The sequence below is a fragment of the Argiope bruennichi genome, chromosome 7 (genome assembly GCF_947563725.1).
Source record: "Argiope bruennichi chromosome 7, qqArgBrue1.1, whole genome shotgun sequence".
NCBI lineage: Eukaryota > Metazoa > Arthropoda > Arachnida > Araneae > Araneidae > Argiope > Argiope bruennichi.
In genome coordinates, this window is record NC_079157.1 from 130,268,563 (window position 1) to 130,288,940 (window position 20,378).

Below are 20,378 nucleotides of genomic sequence, written 5' to 3' on the forward strand. Positions count from 1 at the left end.
TCAACTAGCTCAGGTGTCGCCCTCGCTATCTGACCACGGTTCAAAATTACGAGGTAGCCCCAGCTTTGCTTTAAAACAGGATATTTATATAACTGATTAAATCAAACTGGAAATTAGTATATAAATAATTTATTAAAAAAAAGTGATAAAATATCACTTACAAAAAAAAAATGATGCCTAGTGCAAACACAGAAACGCCAGTTTCAAAATATCAGGCAGTTTCATATGAATTTAAAGGCTTTGCTATTCAATATGTAACATTCTTATGAAAAAATTCTCGGTCATTATTCATTCAATGTGCTGGACAGGAAGGACAAAGGACTTTGGAAGGATTCAAACGTTGAAGATTAAATTTATTCGAATTCTCGATAGCATTCTAATTTTTCTACGACAGTTATGACGCTACATATATATTTATAAATGTTTTATATTTCAAAGCATTCAACTAGTATAAAAATAATAAAATTTATTCAAGAGTATCAATACACATAATATTTCCATAGAGCATTCAAAAGTTTAAAAATCTTTCCTCAATATAATAGCCTTGTAAAAAAACTAGAAACCTTGAAACCCTTGTAAAAAACTGAATAAAATGATGAAAAAATATTAATTTAAAGAGATTGGTGGAAAACATGGAGTTGACTCTGATTATAAATCTGATTTCTTCTTTGATTAGAAATGAAAATCGTTGTAAAGATTAGTTTGGTTTTATTTTTAGTTACATTAACCCTTTTTCAAGCAACACTAGGGCTATTTTGGGACGGACCTTGTCATTTTGAACCGCGGTCAGATGACAGAGACGACACTTGATCCTTCTTTGTAAAGAAGCGTCCGATATTTTCAAAAATACAGCTCACTTATATGAATGCTAGTTAAAAGGCTTTGACTGATAGGCCTAATAACAGAACCGAATTGGATAATTTTAAAATTATCAAAAAACATTGCAAAATCCTCAAAAATTGATAAAATTTTCCATAAAAACGTCCCTGTTCGGTAACCTTTAAAATGACGACAATAATAAATAACATCTTTAAATTTAATTAGTTCACCTAAAGATAAAAACGTCCAAATACTAAAAACATGGAAAGGCCGATGCAGCCAATTTCACTACTAAACACCCTCAGCAAATTAACAGAAAATTTGATTCTGGATAAAATTAATAACAAAGCAGATTCTCTGCCTGAAACAATTCGGATTCAGAAAATCAACTGCAGTCGGGAGAATGCAATTTTTGCAGTTTTCCGGACATACAGAAGGCATTCGATAGTATCTGGATGCAAGGACTATTTCACAAATTAACAGGACTCCGTTCATTTAGTTCAGTTAATAAAGTCATGCCTTAACAATAGAAATTTTGTTGAATAACCTATCTTCACTGAAATCCGTGACAGCAGTCATAGAACAATTGTAGACCCCCCCCCCCCGGACTCTACTCAATTTTCGTGAAAAGTATTCTGAAAATTCACAAAACAATTATCGGAATGTACGCTGATGACTAGCTAAGAATAAAAACAATAAATATTTTAGAAAGCACTAAACTAGAACCTTATTAGGCTTGACGACTGATTCTTTAAATAAAAAATTGCCTTAAATGGGCAAAAAAACCTAAACTAGAATATATTATTAAAAAATACCTTATACCTTAGTTTTACTAAAAGTAGTAAAAAATACCAACTTAGAATTCAAATTAATAATAAAATAATGCCATAATCTCAGCAATCCAAATAAGAATCACATTCTCGACTAACATGCTTAAAAAAACACTCCAGCAATATTAAAATTAAATTCCGTGCTACCTCAAGAAGGCTGCATTCCCTGCTAGCACGAGACTCCTAAATAAATAGATACAACAAAATGACCGTCTCCATTGCGATCATCTTAAGTGGCTGCCCTGTCTGAGGTGCAGCAGCTGAATCAGGCATTCGAAAATAATATCTGAAGACAAGTTTGTCAATCTGGTTGGTGTTGAGAATGGATGCAGCCACAAAAGTCCCAATAGCGAATGCTCACTCCGAAATGAATGGCACTCCCCAACTGATATCCAGAAGAGCGAAGAAATTTCTCCTCAAATAGTCATAAGGCATCAAATTTTCGTGAAATGATATGGAAGTGGAATTCACTATTTCGTTTTCATCTTTCACTAATGTAAATAAATAAATTTTCCCGGGATTGTAATTGAATAGCTCTCCGATGAGGATCAGAAGCGGCTTCTTTAGCGCTTCCTTCCCAGAAACCACAAGCTATTGTTTGCCAACGGATTCTAAAACCCTCCACGCATTTGCGTATGCTTTAGGGTGAGTTTAATTCGACAAAATAGGGGTGTGAGGAAAGACGAAAGGAGGAGACGTTTGCATTTAACAATAAAGTCAACTCGGATGACTCGCGAACTTATGAGGTGTAAACACTGCAGAAAATTCTCAATAAGATACTAATTCACAACAAAATATTTCAGAACATTTTTTTTTTTTTTTTGTAAGGGGTATAAGCTTTAAATTATAATGAATAAATGGACATTTCTGTTCTTAAAATTTGGTAACTTGCTTTTTTTTTTTTTTCAAAATAATAATGATTCTTTTAATATTAAAATGCTTCTTTTTAATATGTTATTGAATTTGACAATATTTTGAGATTAATATCGGAGATAATTGGGAGTTTACTCTATTTAAAACATTTTTTTTTTCATTTCAAGAGTTGCTGTAAATATAGAACATCTTAAAAATTTATTATTTTTTAAATAATGGTATTTTTAATATATAATTTAATATTATTAATAAAGATTTTTACTTAAAAATATTACATGAAATTATTATTTATTTTAATATTAATTATATTTAATTATTATTATTATTTTAAACATATTACATGAAATAGCAAAATTTGAAGCAGCACTTGAATTAGCCATATAAACAATCTATACGTAATTTGGAATTAAAATAAAATAATGCAATCAGAAACGCCATATGAAAAAAAAAAAAATTAAAGAAAGAGTATCTAATAGGGCAGAAATCAAGATTAAATAATTGCGAAGAATTCCAGAAATGTGCTCCTATTTCCATGTCTCACCCCTTAGTCAGATAGAATCGTCGAAACGTGGTAGTCTCAGAATACTGAAACGAACAGTACTTCGTGTCACCTGCTTCAAGAAACATCCTAGACTACTTCCAGTTATCTCCTGCACACCTGTTTTAGAAAATAGCATTAAGATGAAAGGCTCTCCCCCTCCCCAAAAAGCGATCCCAATTCCAGGAACTCTGCTACCCAGGAATATCATACTTCTCTAACTTCATTGCATACTAGGGATAAGGTCCGGTACGGAAGGGGGTGCGGTATTTGTTTGCCCGCCTCGCTTCTATGTCACTTGCGCTCGATAAATTTCCCCCTTTCCGCTCAAGTGTCAAGAAAGACTACCACATTATAAACTTTATCTTTGCATGTAAGATTTGGCGATTTTACAATGTACGCCAAACTGTGCGGTCAACTGACCCATCAACCACCCCCAATAAAACGATTAACCAATAAAACTTTCCCTTACTCTCTGAAGAGGTCACTGTCTTTGTACATCACGAGAGGGGTTTGGTGGGGTTAATGAGTCACCCAAACTTGTTTGGAAAAAATACTCTTTGAGTTGGATATTTTAGATTTTCTCTGCTTGCACAGAAAATCATACTGAGGCCCGCGTGAATGTTAGAAGGGCTCTTAGAACATAGAACTCATCACTGATTAATTATTGAAGCACTTCGATTTTGGGACATTTACTTGCTCTCTATAATTCTGTTAATTAACATTACCGAATTCTTTAATTTAGAAGGAGTTATTCAATGTTTATAGTATTTCGTTTGACACGATTTTATTTTTATCAATAATTGCTTTTATTAATTTTTCAATCCAGGAGAATCGGCCAACATCTATGTGCCTATGAAATTGTAATACCTCGGATTCATCCCAAAAGAATGGCTCAATCCTTTCTCTCAATAGTTTTAGTACTAACAGCGAACTTTAATAAAATGTCCCTAATTTTTTTTCGAATTTTATAAGTAAATTATTTATTCAAAAAATATTTAATAGGTTTAATTGAGAAAGAAACGAACAAAATTAAATTGAATTTTTGTATATTTCGTTATTTCGTAATAAAGTTCTGGAATATTTCAGACTGAATATTCATCTAGGAATTGTTATAATTTTTACTTATACATAAAAAAATAATATGAAAATAATAAAAAGGTGAATTTAAAAAAAAATGAATATAATTTCTAAATAATTCTTTTTTTAATATGCATTCACAATATGCATAATATGGTCACTTACATTTAACAAAAATAAATAAAGAAATAAAAAAATAAACTAACTGCAAACATTTATCTCTCTGACATTCAGCATAGTCAAGACTGTTCCGCATTTCTGAAAGCTTAACAGCATTTTTTGTTCATTTGTATGTAATTAAAATTAAAAAAAAAAGTTTTGAGAGATTTATTGAATAACTTGGTAGTAATGTTGCTTTTTTCAAAATAGAAATTATGATTACTCCTATATAACTATGAATTGAAGAAAAATAGTTGCAAAATATATTGTTACACAAATGCTAATACACATTAAAAAGCATTTTTTTAAAAGTTTTTATGAAAGCAATGGCCAACTTAGTTTTATAATTCAGATTTATGGTTGCTAAAGTTTACTTAACTTGTCATTGATCGCTTACTCACAAGAGCATATTTAACTTCAAATTCTATTGGACATGTAACATTTACTATTGTTCTTAAAACCGTATACTATTCCGCTTTTTGCGCAATGCATCTTTTTTAATTTTCAGTAATCTCAACAAAAAATGGGAACTTGAAAAACGAAAGTGTTTAAATTTCAACTAATACGAAAACTTTCTCAATCAGCATTGTTTATGAGCATTACAGATAATATACTTATCTAATATTAATTCATTTCACTGACATTGACCCTTATACATACAATAATTTGTTACATTAAGGAGTAAAAAGATTTAAAAATGGATACACTTTCTAAAAATTACAACGCTATAACTTCCGAAAATATTAAAACACAAAATTGATTTTTGCATCAAGATAAAGCTAAAAAAATTATCTTTTTAATGATACCAATGCTTTAATCTACAAATTAAGTTTCGATTTTTAACGTGTTTTTAAAGAAACATTTTAACCATATTTTTCAACAATGTACTTCGCACAAAATAAAAATAAAATTTAATCTGCATGAGCACGTCAATGGGAAAAAATTAGCTGTTATCCACCTGTTGCCATCACATTGTAAGAAGTTCAAATTAAAAACATAAATCAAATATTATTGTAAATTAAATATATAAAAGTGTAAATTTCAGCTAGTGTCTGTATGAAGCGAACAAATTCGAAATATATTTTCTAAAAAGTAAATGGAGGAAAAGATTTCTATGAACTTTTACAATATCTATATTATTAATTAAATCAAACAATTAAATTTAAGGTAAACATGGTTTATATATCTATTGGATAGTCACTGTAATCAGCGCCCATCAGTCAATTTTAATCAGGGACACGCATCTACTAACGAAATGGTTTAAATGAACTAAACAATTACAATTTATGTTACTGGAGTCAATAAAAGCTCCGATGAATTAAGAATTTTAAATTTTTTCATAGGTCCTTTCAATTACCCTTTGTAATCCGTTTACATGTTTATCCTTTTACATTAACCTTTGAAAAAATTTTCACAAAAATTATCGCCATTCCATTATCTTCAATAAGCCCGACCGGAAATGCAGCTATGGAAAACAAAAAACCGTCACCCGCGCCAAGTTTTCTTGCCAAAGGTCCAAATCCCAGTAAACCTATGACAGCAACAGGGGTAGGGAATGATTAACCGAGCGCAAATGTTCCGATACCGAGCGCAAATGTTCCGAGGAATAATGGAACATTATTCCTCACAGTGATTGTTGAGCGGCCTTTCTAGTCATGCCCGTACGGATCATAAACGTCCAATAAATCATTCGTAACTCATTGAAAAAAGGGACTAGGAAGTGATTAGTCTGGGTTTGCTAAAAACATGTTACAGGACGCGTAGCGTCATGAAAAGTGCTTAAATCTGAAAATCATTTTTAAGCATCTTAATTCGATACGATACATCAAATTAAAAAAAAATTAATGCTTAAAATTATATTTTACTTTTATTGTATGTGAAATAGTACTCTATAACTCTCCCCTAAAATGTTTTTTTGAAATAATTAATTTTTTTTTAAATTGAGCTTTTTTTAAAAATCTAAAGGCTATTTTAAATATGAAGATTTTTCTCCAATTTTTTTCCAGGTAGCTACGACCAGGTATACTACAAAAAACTTAATATGGATTCTCTCCTATCCATAGTATTTAATTTTTTTATTGTAAAAAACACACAAAAAAATGCAGAAATTCTGAATTTGAACCTTTTTTTAAAAAAAATTACTACACACCTTTAAACTAATTTCATACTAAGTTTTATAAAGCTATATTTCTAAACGTTCACAAAAAATTTCACACCCCTACCTCCATTTTTAAGAAAGCCTTAGGCTTTCGAAATGTAGCATATAAGCAAAAACACAACATGGAGAAAAATGCATTTAAAGTTTTTATTGATATAAATCCTAACATAAAATCTATCCAATTTGCCTGTAACTTTTACAAAATGTGATTCAAGTTATTCTAAATTGTTTAAAGTTAAAAAATGCAAAAATTTATTAGAACAAAATATTATATTTGTATATTGAAGATATAAAGAAAAACTGACGAAAGATCAAAACTTCACAAGTATTTATAATAACACTTTTAAAAAATTAATACGCATATAAAAATTGATTAAATGTACATTTCTGGTATTCTGCTTGATCGATGCAGTTGTGACTTTTGAGCATTTACTTCAAATGACACCGTGGAGAGTCTCATTGTAGTTTTGTGTCATGAACCGAATGCATAGCTCTAATAGCTCATTTGATGCAAGCCTTTGGTTAATTGACAATATTTTTGCCAAATGAGCTTCTTTTAAGGGTGTTTGAATCTGCAAAGTGGACTTGGCAACATTGTTTACTCTTCTGTCATGCATCAAACATTCTTCAATAATTTAATAAAAAATAAAGCTATATAAAATTTTGCAGGCACATTTAGAAAGACTCAATTTATCATATAAGCCAATAAAAAAAATTCTCTCTTTTTTTTTTTTTTTGGTGATTTTTCGAGTACTATGTTGTCTTAAAAGTGCTTAATTGTCTCAAGAAGTGCAAAGAAAGCGTTTTGTTTTGTTTCTCCATACGTTAAATGTGATAATTAGAAAGCATGTTTACCGGATGTATCGAGAAAGAAACCTACAGAAGGGAAGAATTCGGAGAAGAAATCCATGAAATAGGTACAGGGGTTTCGATACACATTCAGATAACGTTTAATGAGCCTCCCGCCCCCCAACTTCCTCATTTTTAAAAAATTTTATTTATTCATTTTGCATTGATTGAAAGTTCAAACTTCAAAATTTCGTGTTTTGAATTTGAAAAATTTACTTAAGTTATGCTTGGTAAGTGTAACAAGGATACAGCAAAAGGAACCTGGTACACGAAAGAGATATAACGAATGTGGAAGAAATCGTTCTAAGAAAAAAAGTGGAGCCTCTATAGTATGTTACACATTTGATCATCATTCTCTTTAATATGTCATTTTGGAGAAATTCCTTGGACTACTTACTGAAGGGATTTTACTGTACTATATTGAAGTGTAATTAATTGCAGTATGTAATTACATCAGCTGATCGCGTTCAATCTAGTATGATTACTTACTAGATTTAACTAGATTTTAACTTGAAGCCATAAGTTTTCAATAATCGTGATTTCTTTCGTGGTATTTTTTTAAACGCCCCCCCCCTCCATTTGAAAATTATTATTTATTGAACTAATGTCGTAAAATATCAGTTTTTACCGTGGGGAAGAAACTGACAGATTTGGTACTTAAAACTTTTAAAGATATATAAAAAAAAGTTTTTCAAAACTTTTATTCTTTATGGTTCAGATTCTATCATTTTGTGATTTTTCGCTCTTTATCACTCTTACAGAATTTTTTTCCTAATGAAATTTATCTCGATTTAAAGAGCAAGGCGCAGCATTAACTATTCAATCTAGGACCATGAAATTTGTGAAGTTACTTCTTGGTTATTAGAGTCCTATTAAGAACGGGATTTTCAAAATTTTAAAGCTCTGTTTTCATTTGAAAAATAAAAATAGAGCTTTATTTAATAACGCTATAATATCAAAGCATAATATTGCTTAAAAATTTTTACACGATTTTAAAAGTTAACATTTTTTTTTTACAATGATGTCAATTTGTTTGTATGAATGTATTTTTTTTTCTTTAAATTTAGTAATTTTTGAAAAATTAGTTTTTGGGCATGATTTCTAACAACAATTATTATTATAATGAAATTCAAATCAATATTACTGCTTTTTCGATTCATTGAATCACGTTATTTTATCGCCGTTCAAGTCGTTTTAAAAGAAAAAGAAAAAATTTATTTGCTTTAATTAAAAAAAAAAATGAAGCAGATCATTGAATAAGATTCTTTATTTGATGAATTTTGTTAAACTTTAAAGCAATGCGTGATGTTGTCTCACCCTGGCTTCATAAAAATGTTTCAACTGGTATTTTTTATTTTCATTTTGCTTCTAACTACAAAGCCGGCTTTTTTCAACTTGATGAATTCGCTTCCTTTATTTATGAAAACTAGTATTTATTAAAGCATTTTCATTTCTTCATAAAATATATAATCACGTTATTTGTGTAATTTTTTTAAATCTATAGTCGTTTTTTTTTTCTTTTTCCCCCATATTAGTTGTATTGTTAAACGTTCAAAAAAGAGTTTTACTAAATTTCAGAAGACGAATTAAGACATTTTTTTAACAGTCTGACAATTTCTCAACGCTGTAATTCTTTTTATATATATATATATATATATATATATATATATATATATATATATATATATATAAAGACCCAAGAAATTCATTTAGAGCATGGCATTGCGCTATCCTCAATTTCGTGGCAGTTTTGCCATTCTTACGATGATAGCCATTCCGAAATGCTTTAGTTCTTAGCTTTATAAGACTAAAAATAAAATTACTAAATAGAATGGTTTAGTTGAGTTATATTAACGTCCCGTTTTAAAGCAACACTAGGGTTATTTTGGGACGGACGGCGTAATTTTGAACCGCGGTGAGATGACGAGAACGACACCTGAACTGGCATCCCCCCCTTTCCAAACTTCTACACCAGCGGGAGGACTTTTGGCCCCGAGATTTAACGAGCAGCAGACCCGCTTACACGACGGTTCTTCGGTGGAATTAGGTCTTGAGCCTGAAACCCTCTGGCTTCGAAGCCATGGCCTTAATACCAGGCCACAGTGGCCCTACTAAATAGAGAGAGTTAATGCAGGAGGGAATTGACACGTTTCAGCCCACCCATGTTGAATCTTATTTGTTTTTGCATATATAAAATTTCTGGTCATGCAATGCTTCATTTTCAGAAATGATGTTTCCATTTAAATGAGCTGGTTACTTGTTAGTGTTAAGGAATACTGAAAAAAATCACAGATCTTTATTGTTAATCCTATAAAAATTGACTTAATTTTTTAGAATGGATTTTTTAAGAATAGTTGTTCCACTTTTATGATATTTTTATTTTTTTGTCGAAACCAGAAAGACATTATTTGCCACTATTTTTACTGAAACGAACACAAATATTTTTATTACATAAAATGAAACATCTTTTTATTTGGTGTCGTTCTGATTAATAAGAATGTTAAGAGATGCTTGTTATAATGTATAATAGCTATAAATAAAAAAGGATATCAAGATATATCGAAAAATATCGATATACGTTGAATGATATATCGCAATGATGAAGTTCGGTTATCGCCCAGCCCTATTCTTAAGAATGATTGGCTTAAGATTATTTTAATGTTGATTGTTCTGAAAATGTAATAATCAAAACTTAATAAATCGATCAGATTTGACCGCAGAAGAAAGAAACGTTTATTTATTTTTTTAAAAATTGGACAGTCAAGAATATTTTTCAGAATATGATTCCTTAGGACCGAAGGACTATATAGAATTTAGATTTCATAAATTTTTGAAACATATTTATGGGCCTAAATAAAATAATTTGTTATTTACGTCATTTAAATCCTTTTGAAAGTAAAATTAAAAACTGAATTTGATGATGAACCTGAGAAATTTTTGGTAAATAACTCTTGAGATATTACAGAAATTTTGAAATTATATTAATTTGAATTTTGATATTCTTTTTAAATTAATGCGAGAAAGTTTTCTTTACCGTTTTAAAATTCATATTAATCATTCAGTTTTAATTAAAGCATACATAGTTTAATATATACTTAATATCAACTGTAATGAGTGCCCAACAGCTAATTTTTAAAACTTTATTAACTGGCGTATATATCTAATAAAAAAATGGACTAAATGAAATAAGTAATTATATTTTATGTAGTTTAAACCAATAAATATCCTGATAAATTACGAATTTTAAATTTTTATGCTGATCCTCTGTTTTTAGAGTCAATTTTAATAATATATTCTTGAGACATTAATATTTTAAATTTAAAAAAAAATTTCACTCTTTTTCAATTAAAACTGATTAAGTTATACAAATTTGAATGTCTCGATTCTGTAAAAACGCGTAATTTTAGACTTCTTCATCGACCGTCTTGAGGAAAATACAGTAATCTGCTTTTGGAATTTTCCTGAGACTGATTGTCTAAATTAATGATGATATTCAAAAGGATGCAAGTAAAGCTAAAGTAATGATATTTAAAGCTTTATAACTCGGTCAGGCTTGATTGCAGAGGATTAAAACCTTAGTTTGTCACGATAATTTTACTAAACGTGATTTATAGGATCAAAGAATTATATAAAAGTTAGACTTCATAATAGTTTTCAGGAGTATATGTATGGATTGGAATCAAATATTATTTACCGCATTTAAATCTTTTTGAAAATAAGACTGAGTTTTATGATGAATCTAAGAAATTTTTAAAGAATAATTCTTGAAATACTGAATAAATTATATAAAAAGATACTTTCTGGTATACATAAGATTACATTGCTGAGGGATACGATTTTCTGTAGTTTTATTTTTTTAAATATATGTTTAGTTTCATGAAAAAATTTCTTATCCATTTTAAATTCAAATTTAAATCTTAAGGCAGCTGACAGTAAATTAGAGAACAAATGAACAAAATAGTGATGTTTCTATAATAATATAAGATGTGACTATCGAAATTGGAAAATTAAAAATATTTTTCTGAAGGAACTATTAAGAGATCAAGGTATATAAATATTTAATTGAAAATGTTAGAGAGCATTCATTTGGCGAACCAGCTGGTCGCTAAAAACGGCTAGTATAAAATAAAAATGTCCGAAATCTGTGCAATAATTGTGGATGAGGAATGACGTCGCAGCTTTTGCCTATCAGAATGTATGATGAAGTAATGTTTTTTTTTTTTTATTTCTCTTAGAAATGGAGGACAGGTGACCATGATGACATATCTAGAGTTCATGAACTTTCATATGAAACAAAAATTAGGAAAATCGAACGATGATTGGGGCTGGGTATCCGGTTCTTTGATTTTTATTATTATTTTAAATTACAGATTATCCTTAATCTTACAAAATATATATATATATATATATATATATTTTTTTTTTAGTGTTAGAATTTCATATCATATCATTCAGACAAAAATTATTATATAAAGATTAACAATGAACAAAACACAACGTAAGGAACATTTTTTTCAAACAATTTATTCGTACTAAATCTCAAGCAATGTTCTATTACATATGACATATGAATATATAATTATATATATTATTTCATTCAATATTGCTCTTTTAAATGCTCCACAGACACATGGAATACCAATATGATAATTAAAGGAAGTTTTTCCATAGTTATTTGCGTGTATATATATATATGTTTGTAGTATAGATATCACATTTCATTTTTTACACTTATTTATATACAGTATATAATGTTCAAACAATAAAAACAAATCATGCAATGAAACAGAAATAAAATCTTTTTTTTGCATCAAAATGGTAACAGAAAATAAATACTACGACTTTTAACAACAAATAAATGCACATTTTCTATTATTCAGACCATGCTGGCAACGGGTTCCTAATACACAGTATATCATTAAAAATAAAAATTCATGTTACCTTTCTTCTCCTCTGGCATTAGAGGATGCCAGAAACCCCGCATTTTCCATTTCACTAATAATAATAAACCTTTCTTCTCAAAAATAAATCAAAATGTTTGTAGATATTTTCTCTCACTAAACCTCACTGAATGGAATCTAAAGATGGGATTTTCAACAAATGAAAGGAAGGAGTTCATTATTTAGATCAAAAGTAACAAATTTAAAAAACAACAACATCTGTTATCTTAAGAAAAAAATATGATATTTTAATGTATAATATTTACATCCATAAGAGATTTCGTATAATTCTGAATATAATGAATATAAGCCGGAATTGTGTTTTCCCTCCAAAAATTTACCGTTCATTCAAAATCAGTTTATAAGCCGAAATTAAAATTTAAAAAAAATCCCGCGGTGAAGGTAAAATATTGCCAAGGTGATAAAACGGGCGGAATCGTTTCCAATCAAGTCGTTATAAAATAAAACACACAAAGCCAATGGCGATCGTTTTAGCTTTGGTCACCTCATCTGAAGCCAAGCACTTTTTACTTCCTCGTATACATCGTATAAAAAATAATAGTAATCATCAAAAAAAAAATCTTCAGATTTTTTATGAATCTCTCTATGTTGTATCTCCCTGAGTTTGAAAAACACATTTTTAGGAAATCCGTCCGTCTGTTTGTTTGTGACAAAGATAACTTAAAAACGCTTTGAGTAAGATGGCTGAAATGTGGTTGACGGTTGTTACACCCCATTTGCAGCTTTCGACCCGATTTTGAGTGAAATCTGTTCAGAGGAAGTTCGTCTGCTCGAATATAAGCGAACACAATTACAAAACGAACAGAGCTAGACAGATAAAATTCGGTACACACATTTCACATCCAGAGTGTAGACAACTCTCCCATTTTTACAAATCCAACAACGGGTTGAGGGTCGGTCTGTACTTCTAGAAATATGTTCATTCGAAAACGCAATAACTTAACACATTTGGTATGGAATTTTGTGACCGCAAATGCACTTTCCTGTCTGTTGAGAAAAACATGTCAAAAGCACACATTCGATTTTCGGATACTGTCACCGGCATGCTAGGGATGAATCGCAAAAATAAATAAATAAAAAATCCTCACCAAGGACGACACAATAGACTCATTAAAAATGCTAAAGGTTCATGCCAAATCGAAACTATGCCATGCCAACACCACGCAAGACTCTCTCTAGCATTGCAAGTTTAGTAGAGAGTATGCGAGAAAGTTTGGGTGAGACCACCCTCTTTCTTTTTGGTATGCGATGTGCTGCTCTCGTTTTCTACGTCATTTGGACTGAAAGATAGGAGGGTAGAGAAACTGCAAGTGATCGTGTTTACGGAAAATTCCACCCGCACATCTTCCGCCCGACAGAACAGACAAGCAATAATAAACAGCTTCGATGGTAAAATAACTCATTCACACACACAAATACAGCTCATTTCTTTTTAAATTCATTTTTTCTTCAGAAAAATAAGCAATAGAAATAAAAAAAAAGGTTTTATACTGCCGATCATTAGCTATGGATCGCATACTCCTAACTAACGAAAATGTACTTACATTTTTTGAGAGATGAGTGAATTCATACATATCTGTAGTTTAGAAGAAGTTCCCCAAAAGTTCTTGGCTTATATTCGGAAATATAAAATATTTATTTAGTAACACAAAGTAAATAAAAAAAATAGTATCCATTTACATTTCTAAATATATCATAAATGCCACTTTTATGCATCTACTATAAAATAATGACAGGAACAATTATTTTTTCATAAATATAAATCTATGATAACATATATAATTCTTTTAAAATCTTTAAAATTATTTCAAAACAAATGGCAAACCCCTACTTCGTCTCTCCTTTGTATTCTCTCAAAACGTCTTTATGTTTTCTTTTAAAAGACGAATAAAATATCATTTTATTATACTTTAATCGCATTAGTAAATATTTAAACTAATAATAATTCATCTGGAATGATGATTTTACAAAAATAAGCAAACTTCCACAATGATATTTTTCAGAAATTATTATTACCTTTTTTTATATACATCCTGACATATATGCAGAAGAAAAAAAAAAAAAAAATCCCAAAGCAAGTACAAAAAATTGGCAAAATGAAGCATTTTGTGAGATTCTTTTCAATGTGCAAAATCTGTTTTTTTTTTTTTTTTTTTTTTTTTTTCTTTTCGTTAGTTTCTTGTGCATTTTTGGGAATCGCCACAGAATGCAGACTGTTCTGTTTTTTTCCTTCTCACAATCATAGCTTCTGTGTTCCCTTACTTTAGTACTTATTACAGATACACCACACTTTCTTTTTATCAAGCTTCCCTGCTCATTGTACGCTACTTAATAGATACTTAATATAGTAAATAAGTAAAACTATTTATTATAATATATATTTCATTCTAATATATTAATTCAATTTTTAATTTGCCTCATTGCTCATTCGATAATCACTTATTAAACCCATTAACTGTACTTTAAACATAAATAATAAAAAAAAAGGGTTTTTTTTCAACATAAAAATCTTCTACATTTATTAAATTACAATTTATTTATATTTAAAACCTACAATGCATGTAAGATTTACATTTCTCCTCCTTGATTCACGCAAAACATTTCTATTTTTAATATTCTAATGTGGAAAATAAATGGCAGATATATTATGAATTTACAATTATCCATATAAATGGTACCAGATAATTTCAAAACTAGAATTCAGATTCCACTTGAATGAACTGATTTCGAGTTGAATCAATAAATTTGCTGAATTATTAACAGCAGTTCTTAAGTAATCCATTTTAATTTCTCAATTTAAAGAATTAAAAGAAAATATAAACCAACAAATGCTATGCGAATTATTACAAATTTTGTATGCAATTTTTAGGAATTTCATGCATAAATAATTTCCCACTTCTATATATATTATAGAAACAAAATACCCCTTTCTAAAAGTAAGCTATGGGTGGGAGGCCTATTTCAAACGTTTTCATAATATTTTTTAAAATAATTTTTGGTTTTTCAAAAAAGAAAAAAAAAATTCTTACTAATTTACAAAATTTAAAAATACTCATAAAGCTACAAAGAAAAGGGTAAAATTCTTAACATAATAACTTTTAAGAATTTTATTTTTTCATAAATGGCAAAAAATGATACATTTTCCATTGGGTGGAAAATCATACGATACATTCGATGGGAAAAAACAAACAAACTATAGCCTGGGTGCTGTTTACTCTTGCTTCTGCCTCCCTTTCCATATTAGTATATTCATTAAGCAATGAATAGTAAAGTAAATTAAAATAAATTTTGAATGAATAAAACCTATATTGCACAGTTTATATGATTTTATTATTATACAATTAATTTAAATCTTATTAAAATTTATATTAAAATGCATATAAAATTTTTATTACAGGGCTGTTTTTACAACAATGAAGTTTTGTTATAAAAAGGAATGTTTTAATTATTTTTGAGCTTTTATAAAAAAATTTTTTGGTACTGGTCTCACTCCAGCTACATTACATTTGATAGTCGAGTTTACTGCATTTTCAAATCATTCCAACTCTTTATTGCATTGAAATTAGATTTTTGAAAATATACCATATATTTTGATGAGACATGGAAATGTTTTTATAGATAGAAAATATAAATAACTAATGTTTATTTAGGAAGTTTCCTTCCCAACAAAGAAAGGAATTTTTAAAATATAAAAATAAAGATTCAGCAGTGATTTGATTTGAATATATTATCACCATTGCTAGCATGTCTTTACATTGATCTTTAAGTCAAACGTCAAAATAATGAAATCACAAACACAATATATATCTCACAAATATAGTTAGTACATAAATTACAAAACAGATGTTGTGCACATCACAGTAAAAATATAAAGAAAACAAAGATAAAAAACAAATAAGCTCAAATATGCTACTAGATTATGACTACATAAAAATATAGGATAAAGTTTGCAAACAGAAAGAACAATTCATTCATCTGATGAGATGAAAAATAAGATACAGCACAAAAAAAAAATGATGAAATATTAAGCTACAAAGTTATGTCAATGGGACAAATTTCTGTGTGTAAAAACATGCAACATGTTTTGACTTTTAATAAGAAATTTCTATTTGTATGTTTTGACACAAGTCAAGAGGAATATTGTTTTAAAAATATCACAGGCCTGCGATAAAAAAAATACAAGTGAACTGATAGCTGAACTTTATGTATTTTTTGGTGCTGAAATTTAAAATAATGAAAAATTTCAATCATGTCACAATTTCTTAAAAAATTGAATTTTACTTGGATTTTTATGAATATCTACCATAAATTTTTCAGCACAGAATTTCTTCCCTCCATTTCTATCCAACATTTTGCTGTGGTGAAATCTATATAATATTCCTCTGTGACACCTCCATGGCCAAAGAAACCTCCTTTTATTGGTAAAAGAATTTGTTAAGTACTTTGAGGAAGAGGAGAACCTGGTCTATTGTTCTGATGTTCCCGGATTTGATGGCCAAATTTAATATCCTCTACGATAAAGATGAATGGATGCTGTTTATAGATTCAACAAAAAAGCCTTAAGCTGCCAAAAGCCAAAAAAAGAGCCTTAAAGCTGCCCTTCTTCATTACGGAAGCCAGTATGCATCTGTACCATGGACACTCCGTGTATTTAAAAGGTATATTAAAGGCCGTGAAAACCTAGCTCTCATGCTCAACAAAATAAACTATACTGACCATGGTAGAGCCATTTGCGGGGATTTGAAAGTTACATCCATGTTTTTTGGCCCACAAGGCGGATATTCAAAGTTTCCATGTTTCATTTGTGAGTGGGACAGCCACAATAAGACTCAAAAAAGAATGGCCAAACCAGACGAAATCTTGAATCAGGCAACAAGAATGTTATTCGGAACAACTTAACTGAGCAAAAAAAAAAAAAAAAAAAATTGTTACCCCCATGTATAAAAATTAGGTGTAATGAAGCAGTTTGTCAAGGCTATTCTAAAAGTTTAGTTAAGTATAATTATATTAACATCCCATTTTAAAGCAACGCTAGGGCTATTTTGGGATAGACCTCGTAATTTTGAATCGCGGTTAGATGACGCTATTCCAAAGGTGGCGATTGTTTTAAATATTTGTGCAAAAAGTTTCCGGGTTTATCAGAAGCCAAGTTGAAAGAAGAAATCTTTGTTTGTCTAGATATCCACAAGTCTATGAAGAATAAATAATTTGAGACCACCATGATAACAAAGAAAAAAGAAGCCTGGGTTGACTTCAAAGACTCATCAATAAATTTCTGGGTAACTACAAGAATTCGGACTATAAAGAAATTATTATGAAAATGTTGCATAAATTTAAAGCATCGGATTGCTCCATGAGTGTCAAAGTACATTTCCTTCATTTATGTGGACTTTATCTCTGACAATTTAGGAGCAGTCTGCGAATAACAGGGTGAAAGGTTAAACCAAGACATCAAAGATAAGGAGTGCAAATATCAAGGTAAGTGAGGCAAAAACATGCTCGTCAATTACTATTGAATGTTAACACAAGATAGGCCTGAGATTGAACATAAAAGAAGAATGTCAAAAAGAAGTTTCAAAGCAAAAAGAGTACTACTTTTAAATAGTAACTTTTGTCTTGTTTTGTTTTTTTACTCAATTTAAAATTTGTTTCAAACTTACAAGTACACATATGTAAGATTTTCTCCTTTTGATCAATCGTCCATTTTTTGTAAGTTACCTTGTAAAAACAAATTAAAATAGTATTTTGGTGATTTTCTCAAGAAACTGCATCATAATTTGTTCTAAAAAGCTTAAACTCAAGGTAACTTAATGCTTTTCTCTTGACAAGAGGCGACTCATGCGATTTGGCAACAGTGGTTTTCATCCACTTAAGTTCACCTATACAAAATTAACTGATTGCTTAAAAATCAATTTGCCTCAACAAGAATCGATTTTATATAAATTTAAATGATAAAATCCTCTGTTATCAAATAGCACATGCAAAATTGTTAGTGAAAATTCCTTTTCAAATAAGATTTTAGAAAAAAATATTGATATTGACTTTATAAAAAATTCTGGCATGATGAGAAATTATGGAGGTTATTTTCGAAATCAGGTCACCAAATAACATAAAACTCAACGAAAACTTCTCTTGTATTTTTCAAAGAGTTCAATTTTGCAGGCTTGTGTATTTAATGCTATGAAATACTATATGGTTCAATCTGAAAACTCTTCATTGACAAAATGCACAAGTTACAAATTCCCTTAAGATGAAAAATATATTTTTAAAAAGTCTTGTGCAATTTGGGTTGAAAATTAAATATATATGTATTCAATTCTAAATAAAACTATGAATGTATCTTTTTAGCATATAAACTTTTTCACAGCATAACACAAATAAAACAAGGTACACTTCAAGAATAGATGATCTCAATTTTAAAGATAAAGCAAGTAATGTTTTAAATATATAAACTAATTGTTGGCACACTGTTTATGAAGCATATGACCTGTTAAATATTCTATGGTATATTAAGGCAAGTGTGAAATAACTAATAAATAATATGTTTTAAGTAGTATTTGTAAAGTCAAAATTAGGTTTACTATTGTTTAAAATCTCATTTAACAAACTTGGACATTATTTTCTATTATTTTTGCTTGATATCAGAAGTAAAATACAATTTAAATTATACTAAAATCTGTACAACATTAACTTTTCATGGTTTATGAACACTTGCCTCAATTTAACATTCAATTCAACCTATGCATACAAGTAGCCATCAGACAAACTTTGAAGTGGCAAAAATGTACGTATTTCTTTTTTATTTCATTAAAAATTATTATTTTAATTCTTTTCATCAACAAATACTGGTTATGGAAAATTCCCAGAACTACTGACCAACTGCTTCAGAGCATTATATACATTATAGACCATATGATCAGATAACATTGTGGGACTAATTATTATTTGATTAAAGTAGTCATAGGAGACCCATCGTCCATTGTAACTGAAAATAAAAAGACATCATTAATGTTCAGAATAATAAATTACTAATTTTTCATTTAATAATTTTAAAACTTTCATTCTAAAAAGTCATAAAATTTCATGTGGATAGTTTTGGTTTTAACATTTTAAAAATGAAAAAGCAAAGAATTTGTAAGAAATTTTGAATAATGTTTCAGTAAAGCAGTTGGCTAATATTAAACTGCTTCACTAAAATACTGGAACATGCTTATGCGAGCTGTTTTAACCAGTCACAATGATATGAATAGTACCAATGTTCCATGTCAAGGAAGTACATGCAAACTTTGGCTGGGGCAATTCATCATTTAAAAATTTATGACATTGTTGAAGATCTGTGTACAAGCAAAAATTCCATTTCACACAATTTTGATAATCTGCAGATGTACAGCAATTTTTGAAGCTTGTCTCTTGATAGATCAATAAAACAAAAATTTTGTCATAACTAGTTAGAAGCTGCAGGATCAAAATTTTTTGATTACATATTATAATTTCAGATATTAACAGAGGATCTTTCGTTTCTTGTTGCTTAGTTTTTTTTTTTTTTTTCGTTTTTTGAAATTTGTTTAAAAAAGACAATGATTTGAAACACGTACACACACACACAATGTATTAGGACTACAGAGTGATGTAAAATAAATTTTTAAAAAAAAAGATACCAAAGAGTCATTTTAGTTTGGAAGAGAGGTTGGATAGAAGAATTGTATAAACAGGGAACATATTTTAAAGGACGTCATGTTAATATTAAAAGTTTTAAGAATTAATCATTTTATTTGCTTTTTATATAGAGTATGCAAATCTGCATTTTTATTGATTTAATTTTTTTTTATTTAAATAAACAGTTTAATTTGATCACATAAGGGTGTAAACTGCATGAAAAGATTGTCCAAAATTAGTTGAATAATTTCAAAAATCTTGGAAAATATTCTTTTTAAACAAATAATTTTTAAACCAGAGTTCAATGACTTTAATCCAATATGTGTAATGACTTTTATCAGTTTTTAGACATTTATTTTTGCTTCCTTTGATAATGAACAAAAACTGTATCCTAAGACTTAGTAGGTTTTCTTATTCTAAGATTGACATACCAATATATCAACCATAAACACTTT

General features: G+C 29.0%; 1 protein-coding gene across 6 annotated transcripts in view; it reads right to left on the bottom strand.

Annotated features, from left to right (window-relative positions):
- Nucleotides 1-11,841: 11,841 nt before the first annotated feature.
- LOC129975076 (diacylglycerol lipase-beta-like) overlaps nucleotides 11,842-20,378 on the bottom strand; it is a 79,283-nt gene continuing 70,746 nt past the window's right edge. For all 6 annotated transcript variants that reach the window (XM_056087974.1, XM_056087973.1, XM_056087971.1 and 3 more), the window contains one exon: nucleotides 11,842-19,252. In XM_056087974.1, coding sequence (XP_055943949.1) covers nucleotides 19,117-19,252 — 136 coding nt within the window. In that variant the 3' untranslated portion in view covers nucleotides 11,842-19,116. The remainder of the gene's footprint in view (nucleotides 19,253-20,378) is intronic.